This window comes from Pogoniulus pusillus, chromosome 7, assembly GCF_015220805.1.
Source record: "Pogoniulus pusillus isolate bPogPus1 chromosome 7, bPogPus1.pri, whole genome shotgun sequence".
Lineage (NCBI taxonomy): Eukaryota > Metazoa > Chordata > Aves > Piciformes > Lybiidae > Pogoniulus > Pogoniulus pusillus.
In genome coordinates, this window is record NC_087270.1 from 25,275,114 (window position 1) to 25,293,653 (window position 18,540).

At 54.9% G+C, this 18,540-nt stretch overlaps 1 protein-coding gene across 3 annotated transcripts in view; it reads left to right on the forward strand.

Annotated features, from left to right (window-relative positions):
- Positions 1 to 18,540, forward strand: part of DHX57 (DExH-box helicase 57) — a 36,144-nt gene that overhangs the window by 12,956 nt on the left and 4,648 nt on the right. For all 3 annotated transcript variants that reach the window (XM_064146262.1, XM_064146263.1, XM_064146264.1), the window contains exons 10-23: positions 96 to 229; positions 2,135 to 2,189; positions 3,317 to 3,516; positions 4,718 to 4,834; positions 6,866 to 6,962; positions 8,312 to 8,485; positions 9,358 to 9,558; positions 11,289 to 11,565; positions 13,239 to 13,334; positions 13,429 to 13,512; positions 13,610 to 13,747; positions 15,248 to 15,322; positions 16,345 to 16,479; positions 18,251 to 18,451. In XM_064146262.1, coding sequence (XP_064002332.1) covers positions 96 to 229; positions 2,135 to 2,189; positions 3,317 to 3,516; positions 4,718 to 4,834; positions 6,866 to 6,962; positions 8,312 to 8,485; positions 9,358 to 9,558; positions 11,289 to 11,565; positions 13,239 to 13,334; positions 13,429 to 13,512; positions 13,610 to 13,747; positions 15,248 to 15,322; positions 16,345 to 16,479; positions 18,251 to 18,451 — 1,984 coding nt within the window. The remainder of the gene's footprint in view (positions 1 to 95; positions 230 to 2,134; positions 2,190 to 3,316; positions 3,517 to 4,717; positions 4,835 to 6,865; positions 6,963 to 8,311; positions 8,486 to 9,357; positions 9,559 to 11,288; positions 11,566 to 13,238; positions 13,335 to 13,428; positions 13,513 to 13,609; positions 13,748 to 15,247; positions 15,323 to 16,344; positions 16,480 to 18,250; positions 18,452 to 18,540) is intronic.

Below are 18,540 nucleotides of genomic sequence, written 5' to 3' on the forward strand. Positions count from 1 at the left end.
CCTGTAAAGCCCAGGCAGGGAGGCAGAAAGGGAAGGGGGGGACTTTGAAAGTCACTGCTGAAGGAGTTCAGATGTCTGTTTTCTTGTTCTCTCAGTGACTTCCTGCTGCTGGTTTTGAAGGATATCATGTCCCAGAGGCCAGACCTGCGCATCATCCTGATGAGTGCCACCTTGAATGCAGACCTGTTTTCTCAGTACTTCCACTCCTGCCCAGTTATCAGCATACCAGGTTAAAAACCTTCATTTTCTTGTCACAGCCATCGCTTCTTAGGGGGTTCTTTTGAGTGTCTGTGCTTGCAGAGTGTCCCTCAGTTCACGTGCAAGAGGCTGATTTGCCAGGTGGCAGGATGAGCATTTGTGCAAGAGCTCTGATGTCAAGGCCTTGGAAGGAAAGACCAATGAGCTTTAGGAGAGAGGAGACCTGGAAGTGGAGGTCTTCCTTTTCTGCTGGCTCGATGTCAGCACAATTTCCTTCCCTTAAAGAAAAGGCAGCATGGCAGCCATGACGTGATCATCACCTGGCCAGGGCTCGCCACAGCCAAACTCTTCTCTCTGTCTCAGGCCAGAGACTAAACAATGTCTTGGGCCAGAGGAGAGAGATTTGTTCTTGTACATTCCCCTGTATGAAACTGAGGCACAAGCAGGGCCAAATATCCAAAAGGAGGCTATTTATTAAAGGATAAAGTGAAGGGAACACGGAAAGAGAGAGGGAGAGAGAGAAACAAAGGGAGAAAGAGAGGAGAGGAGCGGAAAGGAACTCTATTACCCTACCCGACCCCAAGATGCTCTCCTTGGCTGGAGGAGGTCTGAGGAAGGCTGCTGCTGCTCTGGCTTGGAGGGCAGGTTTGATTTTCCTCTTGCCAAGTTGCAGGTGATCAGCAGAAGTTCAAGAAAAGGGTCAAGCAAATGGTTCAAGTGAGAGTGATCTCACTGGCTGTGTTGCCACCTGGTCCTGTGGGCACTCTGGGTGATGCTTGAACAGAGCCTCTAACAGGGCTGGACGAGAAGTACAGGCAAGGGAAGGCCACTGCTGCCTGTCTGCAAACCTGAAGGCATTTGCTCAGGTCAGTGACTGAGAGACTACAGCAGCCAGGCTGGAGATGAGGAAGAATTCCTGACAGTGAGGATGGGGAGACACTGGCACAGGTTGCCCAGGGAGGCTGTGGCTGCATCCTCCCTGGAGGTGTTTGAGGCAGGGCTGGATGAGGCCTTGAGCAACCTGGGCTGGTGGGAGGTGTCCCTGCCTTTGGTTACATTCTGTGATTCTGTCATCCACAACCTCCCTGGAGGTGCTCAGGGCCAGGTCGGATGAGCCCTTGAGCAACCCCTAGTGGGAGGTGTCCCTGCCTGTGGTGGGGGTTGGAACTGGCTGAGCTTTGAGGTCCCTTCCTACCTAAACCACTCTATGATTCTGTGCCTCAGAGCATGGAGATGCCGTGGAGCATGAGCAGCATCCTCATGCTCTGCAGATACAGACGATCTGTCAAAGCATACAGAGAAGAATGTGAGCTGTCTATCCACATCCTGAAGAGGTTTGCATCACAGGCCATCTGTGGCCACTCACAGCACTCTTAGGTGAACTTTGACTCCTGTAGGGATCCTACAGGAAGGCTGCAGAGGGATTTTACTGGGGATGTCTGGAGACAGGACATGCAGGAATGGTTTGAAGCTGAGGGTTAGATTGGAGCTGAGGTAGAAGTTCTGCAGTAGGAGGGTGCTGAGACTCTGGCACAGGCTGCCCAGGGAGGCTGTGGCTGCCTCCTGCCTGAGGATGTTGAAAGCCAGGTTGGATAAGGCCTTAGGCAACTAAGTCTAGTTGAGAGGTGTCCCTGGGCATGGCAGGGGGATTGGAGTAGATGAGCTCTGAGATGCCTTCAACCTGAGGCACTGATTCCATGACAGGAACGTGCAGCCTCATGGATGTGTTCCTGTGTCAGCCCTTCTCTGACTCTGGGTGCGTGTTACCAAAGCATGCTTGGAAAACATCCACTGCTTGTCCTGGGCAGAAGCTGTGCTGAAGAGTGCAGTGCAGAAGAGAGCTGTGAAGCCTCTCTGAAATGCTGACCATCTCCTGTCTGTTTGCCTTCCCTGCCTGTTGGATGGCATCTGGCTTTATCCTCCTGTTTCCTTTTAGGTCGGACGTTTCCTGTGGATCAGTACTTCCTGGAAGATGTGATAGGAATGACCAGGTATGAAGCTGCCAAACGTTATCAGATGTGCTTGGCCTGGAGACTGCAGTAATGCTCTGCCCAGGTTTAAAAAGGAAATCCTCTCAGAGCTCCTCTGCCACATCTGAGTTCTGCTGAAGCAGTTGCTTCAAGCCATACTTCTTACAGCACAGAGGGATCTGGGCTCTCCTGCCCCCACAAACCTTGCTGCATTAGCTGCCACATCACTCTGCAGGGAAAGGGGAGCTTTGCCACCAAGATTTTGCCAGTGTTGCTGCTTTTTTCAGTGCTGGTTAGACACTGGCAAGCAAGAGAAATATGACATCAGACTTCAGCACTGGAGGTGAACATTGTGGGATGCCAAACAGCTCCTTTTTATCATCCCTGTCTTGCTGCTCAGGTACCAAAGTCACAAATTGCTTTGGGTTGGCAGGGACCCTCCATGGGCATCTTGTCCAGCCCCCTGCACTTAGCAGGAACACCTCCAGCTGGAGCAGGCTGCACAGGGACACAGCAAGGCTGAGCTTGAAGGTCTGCAGGGACAGGGCCTCAAGCACAGCCCTGGGCAGCCTGTTCCTGTGTCTCACCACTCTCCTTCTGCACAACTCCCTCCTCAGGTCCAACCTAACTCTGTCCTGCTCCACTCTCAAACCATTGCCCCACAGGCCTTTCTGAACAGTCCCTCCCCAGCCTGCCTGGAGGTCCCCTTCAGATACTGAAATTCAGCTCTAAGGTCTGCCAGGAGCCTTCTCCTTTCCAGGCTGAACAGCCCCAACTCTCCCAGCCTGTGCCCACAGCAGAGGTTCTCCAGCCCTCTGAGCATCTCTGTGGCCTCCTCTGGACCCTCTCCATCAGGTCCAGGTCTCTCTTGTGTTGAGAGCCCTGGAGCTGGCCCCTGCCCTGCAGGTGAGGTCACAGCAGAGCAGGGGGGCAGGATCCCCTCTCTCCACCTGCCTTCCAAGCCGATGCAATCTGTGAAAGTAATGGCAGGTCACCTTGACCTGAATAGCATCTATGTGTTTGCAGCCCAACTACCCACAGCCCTTCTCAGATTTCTAGGTGTGATTTTGATGTCTTGTCTCTGTAGCTAAGCATCAGCAGGTAGCTGCTGGGCTGCCTTCCACCCCGCTCGGTGTTGTGCTCCTCAGGTACGTTTTGGAGGACAGTAGTCCCTACAGGCGCAAGGCAAAGCAGGAGAAGCAGAATGGAAGACATGAAAGAACTGCGTTTGAAGAAGTAGAGGAGGACCTCAGGCGTGCTGGCATTCTAGAGAGCACTGACAAAGTTGTCAGAGATTCAGACCCAGACCAAAAATTAACTCTGAAGCAGCTTCTTACACGATACAAAGGTGAGCTCCTTCTTACATCTCATATGCTGGCACACTGCCTTTGCAGCCGTCAGGGTGTGCTAGCACAGAGTATGGCATAGAGAGTGAACATAGATCTAGTCAAGAGCTTTGGGCTTGGGAAGGTCAGCACCTGACTGCTTTCTAGGTGAGACCTGAAACCTCCTGCCAGCTTTAAAAAGAGGGAAAAGGAAAAAAGAGAAGCCCTAGTTCTGTTAAACTGGGTCAAACATCTTGGCTGAAAATCACACAGAATCACAGAGGGGCTGGAAGAGACCTCCAGAGATCATCCAGGCCATCACCCCTGCCCCAGCAGGGTCACCCAGGGCAGGGCACACAGGGACACATCCAGGTGGGGTTGGAAAGGCTCCAGAGACTCTACAACCTCTCTGGGCAGCCTGCTCCAGGCCTCCAGCACCCTCACACCAAAGAAGTTTCTCCTCATCTTGAGGTGGAACCTCCTGGGTTCCAGCTTGGACCTGATGTGCCTTGTGCTGTCACTGGGCACCACCAAACAGAGCCTGGCACCTCCATCCTGACACCCAACCTTCAGATATTGATAGGCATTGATCAGATCCCCTCTCAACCTTCTCTTCTCCAGACTAAACAGCCCCAGAGCTCTCAGCCTCTCTTCACAGCAGAGATGTTCCAGTCCCACAGTCATCCTTGTGGCTCTCTGTTGGACTCTCTCCAGCAGTTCCCTGTCTCTCTTGAACTGGGGAGCCCAGAACTGGGCACAGTATTCCAGGCGTGGTCTCAGCAGGGCAGAGTAGAGTGGAATGGTTTAGGTTGAAGGGGACCTCAGAGTTGATTGCCTCAGATTTCCTGCTAGACATTTACCACCTCAGAAGATTCAAGGACATCTGAGTGTCCTCTTGAGCTGATGTGGGAAGCACTGGGGAGAAGAGAGAGCTTGAAAAGGCAGTCCTGGTGGTATGCTTTCAGCTTCTTTTAGCAGTGGTAGGTAGATCCTGGCTGTGCACAGGGCAGGTGTGAGCCTCAATAAAGCATGAGACAGGGAAGGGAGAGATGAAACAGGGAATGTGGCACATTGAGTCACTTCCACAGCTAACTGGTTTAAGGCAGGTAGGTGCTGGTTAAACCAAGGTGTGGCTGTTTGTGCAGCCAAGACTGCTTTGATGCACCTGGCAGATGGTTTTGACCAGAGATGGACTTACTGTGTTTTTTGTTTCTTTCTCCTCAGGGGTGAGCAAAACAGTGTTGAAAACAATGTCTGCCATGGACTTGGACAAAGTTAATCTGGAGTTGATCGAAGCCTTGCTGGAGTGGATAGTTGCTGGCAGGCATTCTTACCCTCCAGGTAATTGAATTGTCTTCGAGAGGCAAAGGGAAGTAGATTCATAGGGGCTGTGATCTGGGGGTGCTGATTGACACCCACCTGAACATGAGCCAGCAGTGTGCCCAGGTGGCCAAGAGAGCCAGTGGCATCCTGGCCTGCATCAGGAACAGTGTGGTCAGCAGGAGCAGGGAGGTCATTCTGCCCCTGTACTCTGCACTGGTTAGACCACACCTTGAGTACTGTGTTCAGTTCTGGGCCCCCAGTTTAGGAGGGACATTGAGATGCTTGAGCGTGTCCAGAGAAGGGCGACGAGGCTGGGGAGAGGCCTTGAGCACAGCCCTACGAGGAGAGGCTGAGGGAGCTGGGATTGGTTAGCCTGGAGAAGAGGAGGCTCAGGGGTGACCTTATTGCTGTCTACAACTACCTGAGGGGTGGTTGTGGCCAGGAGGAGGTTGCTCTCTTCTCTCAGGTGGCCAGCACCAGAACAAGAGGACACAGCCTCTAGCTGCACCAGGGGAGATTTAGGCTGGAGGTGAGGAGAAAGTTCTTCACTGAGAGAGTCATTGGACACTGGAATGGGCTGCCCGGGGAGGTGGTGGAGTCGCCGTCCCTGGGGCACTTCAAGGCAGGATTGGACGTGGCACTTGGTGCCATGGTCTAGCCTTGAGCTCTGTGGTAAAGGGTTGGACTTGATGATCTGTGAGGTCTCTTCCAACCTTGGTGATACTGTGAAAGTGAATGTTTTGCAGGCAGACTTCCTGTCTTCACTGACTGTTGTGGAAGAGAAATGATAATTTGAGTAGCAAAGCCCCTGATAGGCATAGGGTGGGGAGGGTGAGAGACTTGTCTGCACTGGGAAGTGTTTGGTGAGAGACTGCTGCAGCCTGTCTGGTGTTTTATACAGAGGTTGCAAAATAGAAGTGGAGTTTTGACTTAGGCCTTCTGCATGTGGGTAATACCCTGCCCTGTCCTTTCTGTTGGATAAAGGTGTGAAAGAGGTGATTGGGCTGTGAGGGGGACTGGGAACTGCCTTAACAGCAGAGTTCAGAGGGTTGGGATCAGCAGCACCGAGTCCAGTTGGAGACCTGTGGCCACTGCTGGGTCCAGTTTTGTTCAGCACCTTCATCAATGACCAGGATGAGGGCACAGAGTGGATGCTCAGCAGGATCAGTGATGCTACCACACTGAGGGTGGTGGCTGACACCTGCCAGGCTGTGCTGCCGCCCAGCGACATCTGGACAGGCTGAGAGCTGGGGGAAGGGAACCTCGTGAAGTAAGGACATGCAGAGCTCAGCATGTGGGGAGGAGCAACAGCAGGCACCAGGACAGGTTAGGAGTTGCCCTGCTGGAAAGCAGCTCCATGGAGAAAGCCCTTGGAGTGCTGTGCACAGCAAGCTCTGCATGGGGCAGCAATGTGCCCTTGTGGCAAAGACAGCCAAGGGCATCCTGGGGTGCAGCAAGGAAATGTGGCCAGCAGGGCTAGGGAGGTTCTGCTGCCCCTCTGCTCTGCCCTGCTGAGACCACACCCAGAATGCTGTGTCCAGTTCTGGGCTCCTCAGAGCAAGTGAGTCAGGGACCTGCTGGAGAGAGTCCAGTGGAGAGCCACAAGGATGACTGGGAGACTGGAACATCTCTGCTGTGAAGAGAGGCTGAGAGCCCTGGGGCTGGTTAGTCTAGGGAGGAGAAGGCTGAGAGGGGATCTGATCAATGTCTATCAATACCTGAGGGGTGGGTGTCAGGATGGAGGTGCCAGGCTCTGTTCAGTGGTGCCCAGTGACAGGACAAGGCACATCAGGTCCAAGCTGGAACCCAGGAGGTTCCACGTCAAGATGAGGAGAAAGCTGTTTGGTGTGAGGGTGTTGGAGGCCTGGAGCAGGCTGCCCATAGAGGTTGTGGAGTCTCCTTTTCTGGAGCTTTTCCAGCCCCTCCTGGCTGTGTTCCTGGGTGACCCTGCTGTGGCAGGGGAGATGGCCTGGATGATCTCTGGAGGTCCCTTCCAACCCTCTTTGTTTGAGTGATTTTCAGTCTGCATTTTTGTCTCCACGTGTGCAGGTGCAGTGCTGATATTTTTGCCTGGCCTGGCAGAGATCAAGATGCTTTATGAGCAGCTCCAGTCTAATGCACTTTTTAATAACAGGCACAGCAAGAGGTAAGCATAAAAGCTTCCTGCCCAAAGCCTGCCTTTTGCCAAGGATAAAAGAAGCTTACTGATATGTGAGGCAGGTTCTGATAGGAAGGACTTGACTCCAGGCAGGGTAACTGTTTCTACTGGCTTGCTCTTCTGGTTTTACCCTCACTCAGCTCAGGAAGATTAGATTTTGAAGTTCTGAGTCCCTGCTGATGGACATTCTCTTATTTTGTGCTTTCCATGATCCTCTGGGCTTGGAACACTTCATATCAGGCCTTGTTCTGTTTCATAATGTCTGCTGACACACATCTGGCTGTGGTTCCTCCTCTAAGCTTTCCACCATCCCTTCAGATAGGTATCAGAAGTGGCATGGCCAGCTGTGGACAAGGAAAGTGATTGTCTCTTTGTGTGCAGCACTGATGAGGCTGCACCTTGAGTACTCTGTTAAGTTTTGGGCCTCTCAGTACAAGAAGGGCATTGAAGTGCTGGGTTATGTCTTAAAAGTGGTAGGGCAGAGAGCTTAGATGGCTTTCTGCTGCTTTGGGTGAATGTTTTCACTGAGCTGCTGGTGAGCTGTGAAGGGGGAAGGGATCTGGGGGTCCTGGTAGAGCAGATGAGGTGACAGAAGGATGCCCATGAGCCAGCAAGGTGCCCTTAGGGCCAAGAAGGCCAAGGGCATCCTGAGGTGGATTAGAAGGGCTATGGTGAGTAGGTCCAGAGAGGATCTCCTGACCCTCCACTCTGCCCTGCTGAGGCCACATCTAGAATATTGTGTCCAGTTCTGGGCCCCTCAGCTGAAGAAGGACCTCAGGGAATTGCTTGAAAGAGCCCAGCCCAGAGCACCAAGCTGCTGCAGGCAGTGAACATCTCCTGTGAGGCCAGGCTGAGGTAACTGGGGCTGGGAGCCTGGAACAGAGGAGCCTGAGGGCTGCCCTCAGTGCTGTGCTAAAGATGTGCAGGGCAGTGTCAGGAGGATGCAGCCAGGCTCTGCTCAGGGGTGGCCAAGGGCAGCATAAGGGGCACTGGGGGCAGGAGGTGGTGCCAGGGGAACAGGAGGGAGAGCTTTTTTCCCTGTGAGGGTGCTGGAGGCCTGGAACAGGCTGCCCAGAGAGGTTGTGGAGCCTCCTTCCTTGGAGGCATTCAAACCCTGCCTGGATGTGTTTCTGTGTGCCCTTCCTTGGGTGCCCCTGCTCTGGCAGGGAGTTGGACTGGATGATCTCTGGAGGTCCCTTCCAGCCCCTACCCCTCTATGGTTCTGTGACTGTGGGCAGCCTCTAGAACCAGTGAGGCAAAAGGCTGTGCAGGCAGATTGTTCCCAAGAGGGAAAAGGCTGGGGCTGCCCTGAGCATGCTGTCCTCTTGTCCTTCCAGGTGCGTCGTTTATCCCCTTCATTCCTCACTGTCTAGTGAGGAGCAGCAGTCTGTGTTCCTCAGGCCCCCTGCAGGAGTTACCAAGATCATCATCTCCACAAACATAGCAGAGACATCTGTCACCATCGATGACGTGGTCTACGTGATTGACTCTGGGAAGATGAAAGAGAAGAGGTGCTCAGACTCCTTCCTTGGGCTTGGGGGGGGTGGTCTGGACAACTGCTCTATGCCTCGAGCTGCAGGCTTCAGCCTCCCAGAAAGCTGGGAAAAACTTGATGGAATTAGACCTACAGAAAGCTGCTGCCAGCTGGAGAAAGCCAGAGTGGGGTCCACCTGCAGGAGTGGCAGCTCACAGAATCAGAGTGGTTTAGGTTGGAAGGGACCTCCAACCCCCCCACCATAGGCAGGGACACCTCCAACTAGAAGAGGTTGATCAAGGTCTCATCCAACCTGGTCCTGAACACTTCCAGGGAGGTTGTGGAGCACAGAATCGCAGACTGTGGTGACAGATCTTTGATCACACTCTGTGATTCTGTGCTCCACAACCTCCCTGGGCAACCCGTGCCAGTGTCTCACCACCCTCATTGTAAAGAACTTCTCCCTTACATCCAGTTTCAGTCTCCTCTCCGCCACTTTAAACCCATTCCTCCTCCTCATCCTGTCATTACAAGACCTTGCCAATAGTCCCTCCCCAGCCTTCCTGTAGCCCCCTTCAGATACTGGAAGGCCACTCCAAGGTCTCCTGGAAGCCTTCTCTTCTCCAGGCTGCAGAGCCCAAATTCTTGTAGCCTGTCCTCATAGCAGAGCTGCTGCAGCCCTCTGAGCATCTTCATGGCCTCCTCTGGCCTGGCTCCAACAGTTCCATGTCCTCCTTGTGTTGGGGGCTCCAGAACTGCACCCAGTCCTCCAGAGGGGTCTGAGGAGAGCAGAGCAAAGGGGCAGAATCCCCTCCCTTGCCCTGCTGGCCACACTGCTCTTGCTTTGTTGCCAGCATCTGCCAGTTGTGACAAGCTTGCTGACTCTGCCTGTCCCTGGCTCCCCTGCAGGTACGACCCAAGCAAAGGAATGGAAAGCCTGGAGGACACCTTCGTGTCCAAGGCCAACGCTCTGCAGAGGAAGGGGCGAGCAGGCCGCGTGGCCTCGGGGGTCTGCTTCCATCTTTTCAGCAGCCATCACTACAACCATCAGCTGATCAAACAGCAGCTGCCTGAGATACAGAGAGTGCCCTTGGAGCAGCTTTGCCTCAGGTGAGCCAGTGCCACCCTGCAGGATGTCCTTCCTCCACTGCAGGGATCACAGGGAGCTGCTGTTCTCAAGGGGTTTCGGTTCCTCAGTGCTTATTCACTTGGTGAAACCAAGGAACTTGCTCTGCAGATCTGAGGCTCTGTGGCCTGGTTGCTTTGTTCTTGTTATCACATTGTTTCTGCATCCAGAGCCCTGCTCTCAATCACACCCTCCACCGTTTCTCCTCCTTTATCACAGTCCTTAGCTCTCATCCCATCCTAGGAAAAAAAGGTAGGGCCTCAGATTTCTCATCACCAGTGGTGTCAGCTGCATTCTTGTGCCCAAGAGCCATAGATCCATGGAATTTGTTGGGTTGGAAGGGACCTGAAAGCTCATCCAATTGCAACCCCACTGCCTTGGGCAGGGACACCTCCCATCAGAAGAGGCTGCTCAAGGCCTCATCCAGCCTGGCCTTGGACACCTCCAGGGAGGGGGCAGCCACAGCCTGCCTGGGCAACCTGTGCCAGTGTCTCCCCATCCTCACTGCCAAGAATTTCTTCCTAATCTCCAGTCTAAATCTGCCCTTCTCAAGCTTCAATCCATTCCCTATCCTCCTGTCACTCCCAGCCCTTGTCAAAAGTCCCTCCCCAGTTCTCCTGTAGCCCCTTAAGGTACTGGAAGGCTGCTCTAAGGTCTGCCTGGAGCCTTCTCCTCTCCAGGCTGAACAACCTCAACTCTCACAGCCTGTCCCCACAGCAGAGGTTCTCCAGCCTTCTGAGCATCTTCATGGCCTCCTCTAGACCCTCTCCAGCAGCTCCATGTCCCTCTTACACTGGGGACACCAGAGCTGGAGGCAGTGCTGCAGGTGAGGTCTGAGCTGAGCAGAGCAGAGGGGCAGAATCCCCTCCCTGTGCTGCTGCTCTCCCTGCTCTGGGCTGCCAGCGACCAGAGCTGGCTCCTGGGCACGTTGGCACCAACTGACACCCCCCAAGGCCTTCTCCTGCAGGCTGCTCTCCAGCCACTGCTCAGCCAACCTGGGTTTTTCTCCAGGGTGAACAGCCTCAGCTCTCCCAGCCTGTCCCATTAGGCTGCAAACTTCCATACTGAAAGTGTTCTCAGAGACTGGAGCAGCTGTCCAGGTTGAATCCCTTTCCCTGAAGGTACTTCAAAGCTGTCAGGATGTGGTGCAGAAGGATGTGCTGTAACAGTGGCCCTACTGGACAGTGGTTGGGGTTGATGAGCACAGAGGTCTTTCCCATCTGTGGTGTTCCTGTGGCAGTGCACTGAAGTCACCAGCCGGATCCTAGATGCAGAGGCCCTTTTATCCCCCTGCTGCACACCCTGCACCCCTTTGGGCAAAAAGCAAGTGGAGCAGCACAAAAGTTCCAGTGAAAGCTTCATTCCAAACCCTGCTGTGCTCCCCAGGGATCTGTCCGTGTGGTCTTGGTGAGGCTGGATGAGGCATGCTGCCTCCCCAGCTGTTACTGCACATGACAGGCCCTTTTCCAGGGAACACAGGTTCATAGATCCATGGAATGGTTTGGGTTGGAAAGGATCTTGAGGACCATCTACTTCCAGCCCCTGCCACGGGCAGGGTCACCTCCCACTGTCTTCTTCAAAGCTTTTTCTCTGTTGGCTGTTGTGTTGGTATAAAGGGTGGGGGGTTTGTCCCCTGTTTGTAACTAAGTTGCTTGTTCCTAATCTTGCTTTCTTCTCTTTCTTTTTTGTTGTTTTTCCCTTTCCCCTCCTTAAGAATTAAGATCCTGGAGATGTTTTCTGCACAGAGCCTTCACTCGGTCTTGTCGCGGCTGATCGAGCCTCCCAGAACCGAGTCTTTGCAAGCCTCAAAGCTGCGGCTGCAGGACCTGGGGGCTTTAACTGCAGATGAGAAGCTTACCCCTCTGGGGTACCACCTGGCTTCTCTGCCTGTGGATGTCAGGATTGGCAAGCTGATGCTGTTTGGCACCATCTTCCGCTGCCTGGACCCCGCGCTGACCATAGCAGCCAGCCTGGCCTTCAAGTCCCCTTTCGTGAGTATTCTCCCCCCGGCGCTCTGGGCAGCCTGCTCCAGTGGAGGATGTCCCTGCTGACTGCAGAGGGGGCTGGAGTGGGTGAGCTCTGGAGGTCCCTTCCAACCCAGACCAGTCTGTGATTCTGCTCTGGGAGGGCAGTGTCTTCCTGCAACTGCTGTGACTTGCACCATGGCACACTGTGGGGTTTGAGCTGACCTTTTTCAGCCCACACTGTTTGTGTGTCAGTGCAGGGCGCAGGGCACAGGTCCAGTTGTAAGCAGGAGACCAAAACCAGGCAGCAGTGGCAAGAATGTTGTCTACAAGTGACCACAGACAGCAGTGGACATGAGTTCTTATAGCTTCATAGAATGGGTTGAGTTGGAAGGGACCTTCAAGATCATCCAGTTCCAAGGCCCTGCCATGGACAGGGACACCTCCCACCAGAAGAGGTTGCTCAAGGCCTCATCCAGCCTGGCCCTGAACACCTCCAGGGAGGGGACATCCATAGCCTCCCTGGGCAACCTGTGCCAGTGTCTCCCAGTCCTCACTGTCAAGAACTTCTTCCTCATCTCTGGTCTCAATCTGTTTCCTTTCCTCCTGTCACTCCCAGCCCTTGTCAAAAGTCCCTACCCAGCTCTCCCGTAGCCCCCTAAGGTCTTGGAAGGCTGCTTTAAGGTCTCCACAAGGCCTTCTCTTCTCCAAGCTGAGCAGCCTCAACTCTCAGCCTGTCCCCATGGCAGAGGTTCTCCAGCCTTCTGAGCATCTTGGTGGCCTCCTCTGCACCCTCTGGAGGCAGTGCTGCAGGTGAGGTCTGAGCAGAGCAGAGGGGCAGAATTCCCTCCCTGTGCTGCTGCTCTCCCTGTTCTGGCTGCAGCCAGCACACAGCTGGCTCCTGGGCAGTTTGGCACCAACTGACACCGCCGAGGCCTTCTCCTGCAGGCTGCTCTCCAGCAGCCTGGGAGTGCTGGGTGATAAGAAGTTGTCCATGGCACAGCAATGTGAGCTGGTGCCCAAGAAGATCCAGAGTATATTCAGGTGCATCAAGAGTGTGGCCTGCAGGTCAAGGGAGTTCCTCTCCACCTCTATTCATCCCTAGTTAGACCACACCTGGAATGCTGTGTCCATTTCTGGGCTCCATAGTTCAAGAGGGACAGGCACCTAAGAGAGTCCAACAGAGACTATGAGGATGATGAAGGGGACTGGATCGTCTGTCTTACAAGGGAAGCCTGAGGGCCCTGGGGCTGTTTAGTCTGGAGAAGGCTGACAGGGGACCTTATCAATGTCTACAAATACCTTCAGGGTGGCTGTCAGGAGGATGGAGCCAGGCTCTGGTCAGTGATAACCCAGTGAGAAGACGAGGGGCAGTGGATGTAAACTCAGCCACGAGAGGTTCAACCTCAACATATGGAGAAACATCTCTGGTGTGAGGGTGCTGGAGGCCTGGAGCAGGCTGCCCAGGAAGGCTGTGGGGTCTCCTTCTCTGGAGCCTTTCCAACTCCACCTGGATGTGTTCCTGTGTGATCTCTGGAGGTCCCTTCCAATGCCTTCCATTCTGTGCCCCTGTGACTGTTACCCACAGTGCAGATTTGCATTGCAAGCTGTGAGCTGCTGTGAGAGTAGCAGAGCTGCTGTGTCGTGCAGCTCTCTGTGCCTTCTCTAAGGACCATGCTTAACCTGCACTGCCTCTCTAGGTGTCACCATGGGACAAAAGGGAGGAAGCCAACAGAAAGAAGCTGGAGTTTGCAGTGGGAAACAGTGACTACCTGGCTCTTCTGCAAGCCTATAAGGTGAGCTGCACTGCAGCCTCTCTCAGCTTTCTGGGAGCTCAGAATTGCAGCTGAGCTATTCTATGGAAGGTTTCCTCTCATCCTCATCTCTTAGGGCTGGCGTTTGAGCATCAAAGAGGGCTCCCAGGCAAGCTACAACTACTGCAGGGAGAACTTCCTGTCAGGAAGAGTCCTTCAGGTGAGTCTGGTTTTGTGGCCTCACTGTGGGCCTGGCTGAGATGCTGGCAGAGCCTGGCACTGTGTGGCACCAACCACAGACCTTTGTTTGTATGCAGGAAATTGCAAGTCTGAAGAGGCAATTCACAGAGCTGCTTTCTGACATTGGCTTTGTGAAGGAGGGCTTGAGAGCCAGGGACATTGAGAAGAGGTGGTCCCAAGGAGGTGATGGTGTGTTGGATGCCACAGGAGAAGAGGTAATTCTTAGCACTCCAGGGCTCTAGAACAATGCTGCACGTTTCCATTTGACTTGGGAGCTAGGTGGGCTCTAGCCTGGTAGGCTACCCCCCACAGCCCAGCTTTGCAATCTCTCCCTGGTGACAGGCATGTCCTACCTGCACTCTATTTCTTCCAGAGAGCTTCAGCAACCACGTTTAGTTGAGAGCTATCCCTGCCCGTGGCAGCAGAGTTGGAGGGGATGAGCTCTGGGGTCCTTCCCAGCCTGAGCCATTCTAGGATCCTCCCTGCTGGTACTAGCCCTAGCTGCATGAGGCCTGGGGTGCCCAGGAAGAAGAGGCCCTGATGAGGAAGGGAGCTGAAAGCTGCTCCTTTGATACAGTGAGACATTGCTGTCCTGGCATCTTAGGATCAGCAAGTGGTGGAAAGGCAGAGCTCTGCCTGGTGGCCTGGGCTGAGTGTTGGGGTGAAGTGCCAGCCTAGGTTTGGTCATACTTTGTTAGGGTGCACAGCAAGCAGTGAAATATTGCAGCACTGCAGAAGCCAGAGAGCTCCTAGAGCTGCATGCTGGGATGAGAACCCTACAATGGCTCAGCTTGGAAGGGACCCCACAGAGCATCTACTCCAATCCCCTGCTATGGGCAGGACACCTCTCAACTAGACTTGGTTACCCAAGACCTCATCTAGCCTGGCTTTCAACACCTCCAGGGAGGAGGCAGCCACGACCTCCCTGGGCAGCCTGTGCCAGAGTCTCACCACCCTCCTGCTGAAGAACTTCTCCCTCAGTTCCACTCTAACCCTGCTCTGCCTCAGTTTCAAACCATTCCCCCTTGGCCTGTCTCAGACACCCTCAGAAAAATTCCTTCTGCAGCCTTCCTGCAGGATCCCTTCAGGCACTGGCAGGCAGCTCTGAGGTCCCCCTGGAGCCTTCTCCTCTCCAGGCTGTGCACCCCCAGCTCCCTCAGCCTGTGCTCAGGAAGGGTTTGGTAGGTGTGGGATCTCACTGTGCACCAGGACACCTTGTGCTTGCTTCCACCCAGGGGAAAGCTGCTTGGTATCACACAGTGGCTCAGGTTAGAAGGTACCACAGAGATCATCCCCTCCAACTCCCCTGCCATGGGCAGGGACACCTCTCAGCGAGATTTGGTTGCCCAGGGCCTCCTCCAGTCTTCAACACTTCCAGGAAAGAGGCTGAGCACTAAGTGCACTGTGTGCTGCTGGTTTGGTGACCACAGTGGTGCTGGCTGAGAGGCTGGACTGGATGAGCTTGGAGGCCTTCTCCAGCCCAAGCACTTCTCTGATTCTATACAGCTGCTGTCCCACTTACTCCATCCATGGCTGAGACAACACTGCCTAGGTCTAGCCTGAGGCCTTAGGAGCAGTACTTGGTCCTGCCCTGTGAAGCACAGCAGTGCAGCTGCAAAAGTAAAGCAGTGTCAGGAATTCCATCATCCCAGAAGCAGGGCTTTGCCTTTGCAGACTCACCTGTGTAGTGCCTCATGCATGCTTCCATTCCCCAGGCCAACTCGAACGCAGAGAACTTCAAGCTGATCTCAGCCATGCTGTGTGCTGCTCTCTACCCCAACGTTGTCCAGGTAAGGGAATGCTACTTCCTTTTCCCTTCTGCTGTCCAGCAAATCACAGAGCTGCAGACTGCATCGGGTTGGGAGGGACCCTGCCAGGGCATCTTGGCCAGCCCCCTGCACTCAGCAGGGACACCTCCAGCTGGAGCAGGCTGCACAGGGATACAGCAAGGCTGAGCTTGAAGGCCTGCAGGGACAGGGCCTCAAGCACAGCCCTGGGCAGCCTGTGCCAGTGTCTCACCACTCTGCTTCTGCACAACTTCCTCTTCAGTCCAACCTAACTCTGCCCTGCTCCACTTTCAAGCCATTGCCCTCATCCTATCACTCCAAGCTCTTCTGAACAGTTCCTCCCCAGCCTGCCTGGAGGTCCCCTTCAGATACTGGAATGCTGCTCTAAGGTCTGCCAGGAGCCTTCTCCTCTCCAGGCTGAACAGCCCCAACTCTCCCAGCCTGTGCCCACAGCAGAGGTTCTCCAGCCCTCTGAGCATCTCTGTGGCCTCCTCTGGACCCTCTCCATCAGGTCCAGGTCTCTCTTGTGTTGGGGGCCCCAGAGCTGGCCCCAGCACTGCAGATGAGGTCTTGGCAGAGCAGAGGGCCCTTTGCCTTCTGGGCTGCCAGTGCCCATTGCTGGCTCCTGCCCAGCTTCTCACCAGCACCCCCAGGTCCTTCTCTGCAGGGCTGCTCTCTATGTCAGCACCCCCAGCCTGGAGTGATATTGAGGGTTGCATCTAGATTCAGCCCCCTGCCATGGGCAGGGACACCTCTCACCAGCCCAGGTTGCTCAAGGCCTCATCCAGCCTGGCCTTCAACACCTCCAGGGAGGGGGCAGCCACAACTTCCCTGGGCAACCTGTGCCAGTGTCTCATTTCTTCCTAATGCCCAGTTAGATCTGCCCTCAAGTGTCAGTCCTTTCCCTCTCATCACTGTAAGTCCCTTTAAAACGTCTCTTCCTGGATTTCCTCCAGGCTCTGGAAGGCAAGTTTGGAATGTTTTCTGGTGCAGCAGATTTAATGGCTCTCTCTGTTCCCATACAGGTGAAGAAGCCAGAGGGCAAATTCCAGAAGACCAGTACAGGAGCGGTCAGGATGCAACCCAAAGCAGAAGAGCTGAAGTTTGTTACCAAGAACGATGGCTACGTTCACATCCACCCCTCATCTGTCAACTACCAGGTCAGGCTCCTCTCCTCTGCAGAGCATGCTCCATTCTAGGAGGTGTTACCTCTGCTTGGGCCGAGGAGAGGATCAAGGGGATACCTTCTGGTGCTGGAGACAAAGATCTTGGTGATCATCTTCATACATGGAATAATAGACTTGGTTTGGTTGGAAAAGACCTCTAAGGTCATAGAGTCCAACCAGCAACCCATCACCACCATGGCCCTTAAACCAGGGGGCAGCCACAGCCTCCCTGGGCAGCCTGTGCCAGTGTCTCCCCACCTTCACTGCCAAGAATTTCTTCCTAATCTCCAGTTTAAATCTGCCCTCCTCAAGCTTCAATCCACTGTCCCTCGTCCTGTCACTCCCAGCCCTCGTCAAAAGTCCTTACACAGCTCTCCTGTAGCCCCCTTCAGATACTGGAAAGCTGCTTTAAGGTCTGCCTGGAGGCCCCAGCGCTGGAGGCAGTGCTACAGGCGAGGTCTGAGCAGAGCAGAGCAGAGGAGCAGAATCCCCTCCCTGTGCTGCTGCTCTCCCTGCCCTGGATGCAGCTGGCTCTGGGCTGCCAGTGACAAGTGCTGGCTCCTGGGTAGTTTGGCACCAACTTACAAACTGTGGGATATTAAGAAGAGTGTGGGCAGCAGATCCAGGGAGGTTCTCCTTCCCCTCTACTCTGACCTGGTGAGGCTCCACCTGGAATACTGCATCCAGTTCTGGGCTCCCCATTTCAAGAGGGACAAGGATCTACCTGAGAGAGTCCAAGGGAGGGCTGCAAGGATGCTGAAGGGCCTGGAGCACTGCCTGATGAGGAGAGGCTGAGGACCCTGTGGCTGATTAGCCTGGAGAGGAGAAGGCTGAGAGGAGACCTGAGCAATGTCTATCAATAGCTGAGGGCTGGGGGTCAGGAAGGAAAGGACAGGGACAGCTTCTGCTCACCTGTGCCCTGGGACAGCACAAGGGGCAGTGGATGGAAACTGCAGCACAGGAAGCTCCACCTCAACATGAGGAAGAACTTCTTGGCTGTAAGGGTGCCAGAGCCCTGGCACAGGCTGCCCAGAGAGGTTGTGGAGTCTCCTTCTCTGGAGCCTTTCCAGCCCTGTCTGGATGTGTTCCTGTGTGACCTGTGCTGGATTCTCTGATCCTGCTCTGGCAGGGGTGTTGGATTGAGAGCTCTCCAGAGGTCCCTTCCAGCCCCTAATGTCCAGTGATCCTGTGACACTCCCAAGGCCTTCTCCTGCATGCTGCTCTCCAGCAACTCCTCACCCAACACACATTTGTGCTTGGCATTGCCCTAACCTAGGTGCAGGAGCCTGCACTTGCTGAACTTCATGAGGTTAGCTTGGGCCCAGCTGTGTAGCCTGTCCAGGTCCCTCTGGATGGATCCTTCCCTCCAGTGTGTGAACTGCACCACACAGCTTGGTGTAACCCCCAGACCTGCTGAGGATGCCACAGTCCCACTGCCACGTTGCTGGCAAAGAAGTTAACCAGCTCTGGTGGCAGCACTCACCTCTTGAGGGGACACTCTTGTCACTGTCTCCATTTGGACGCTGACTCCTTTGCATGAAATGGAGAACCTGGGGGCCTTGAGGCTTGCTGCTTTCTCTCGGGCTCACTGCAGGGCAGGAAGGGGCAAGGGATGCCTGGCACGGTGCTGGCAGCTCCCATGGGTCAGAGGGAGGCTCGGTGGGCGCACAGGCTGCTCTCCGTAGCCGGTGGAGGGGCTGGGATGGCCTGCGGCAGGCAGGCGGAGCGGTGGCGCTGGAAGGAGGCCGTTGTGTGCCCGTTGCAGACCCGGCACTTCGAGAGCCCCTACCTGGTGTACCACGAGAAGATCAAGACCAGCCGCGTGTTCATCCGGGACTGCAGCATGGTGTCGGTGTACCCGCTGGTGCTGCTGGGCGGCGGGCAGGTGCGCACGCAGCTGCAGCACGGGCACTTCCTCATCTCCCTGGACGACGGCTGGATACGCTTCCAGGCCGCCTCGCACCAGGTGAGGGGCAGCCTGCCGGGCCCTGGCGCTGCGCCGGGGCAGGCTGCAGGGCTCTGGCACTGCGCTGGAGGAGGCTGCACGACCCTGGC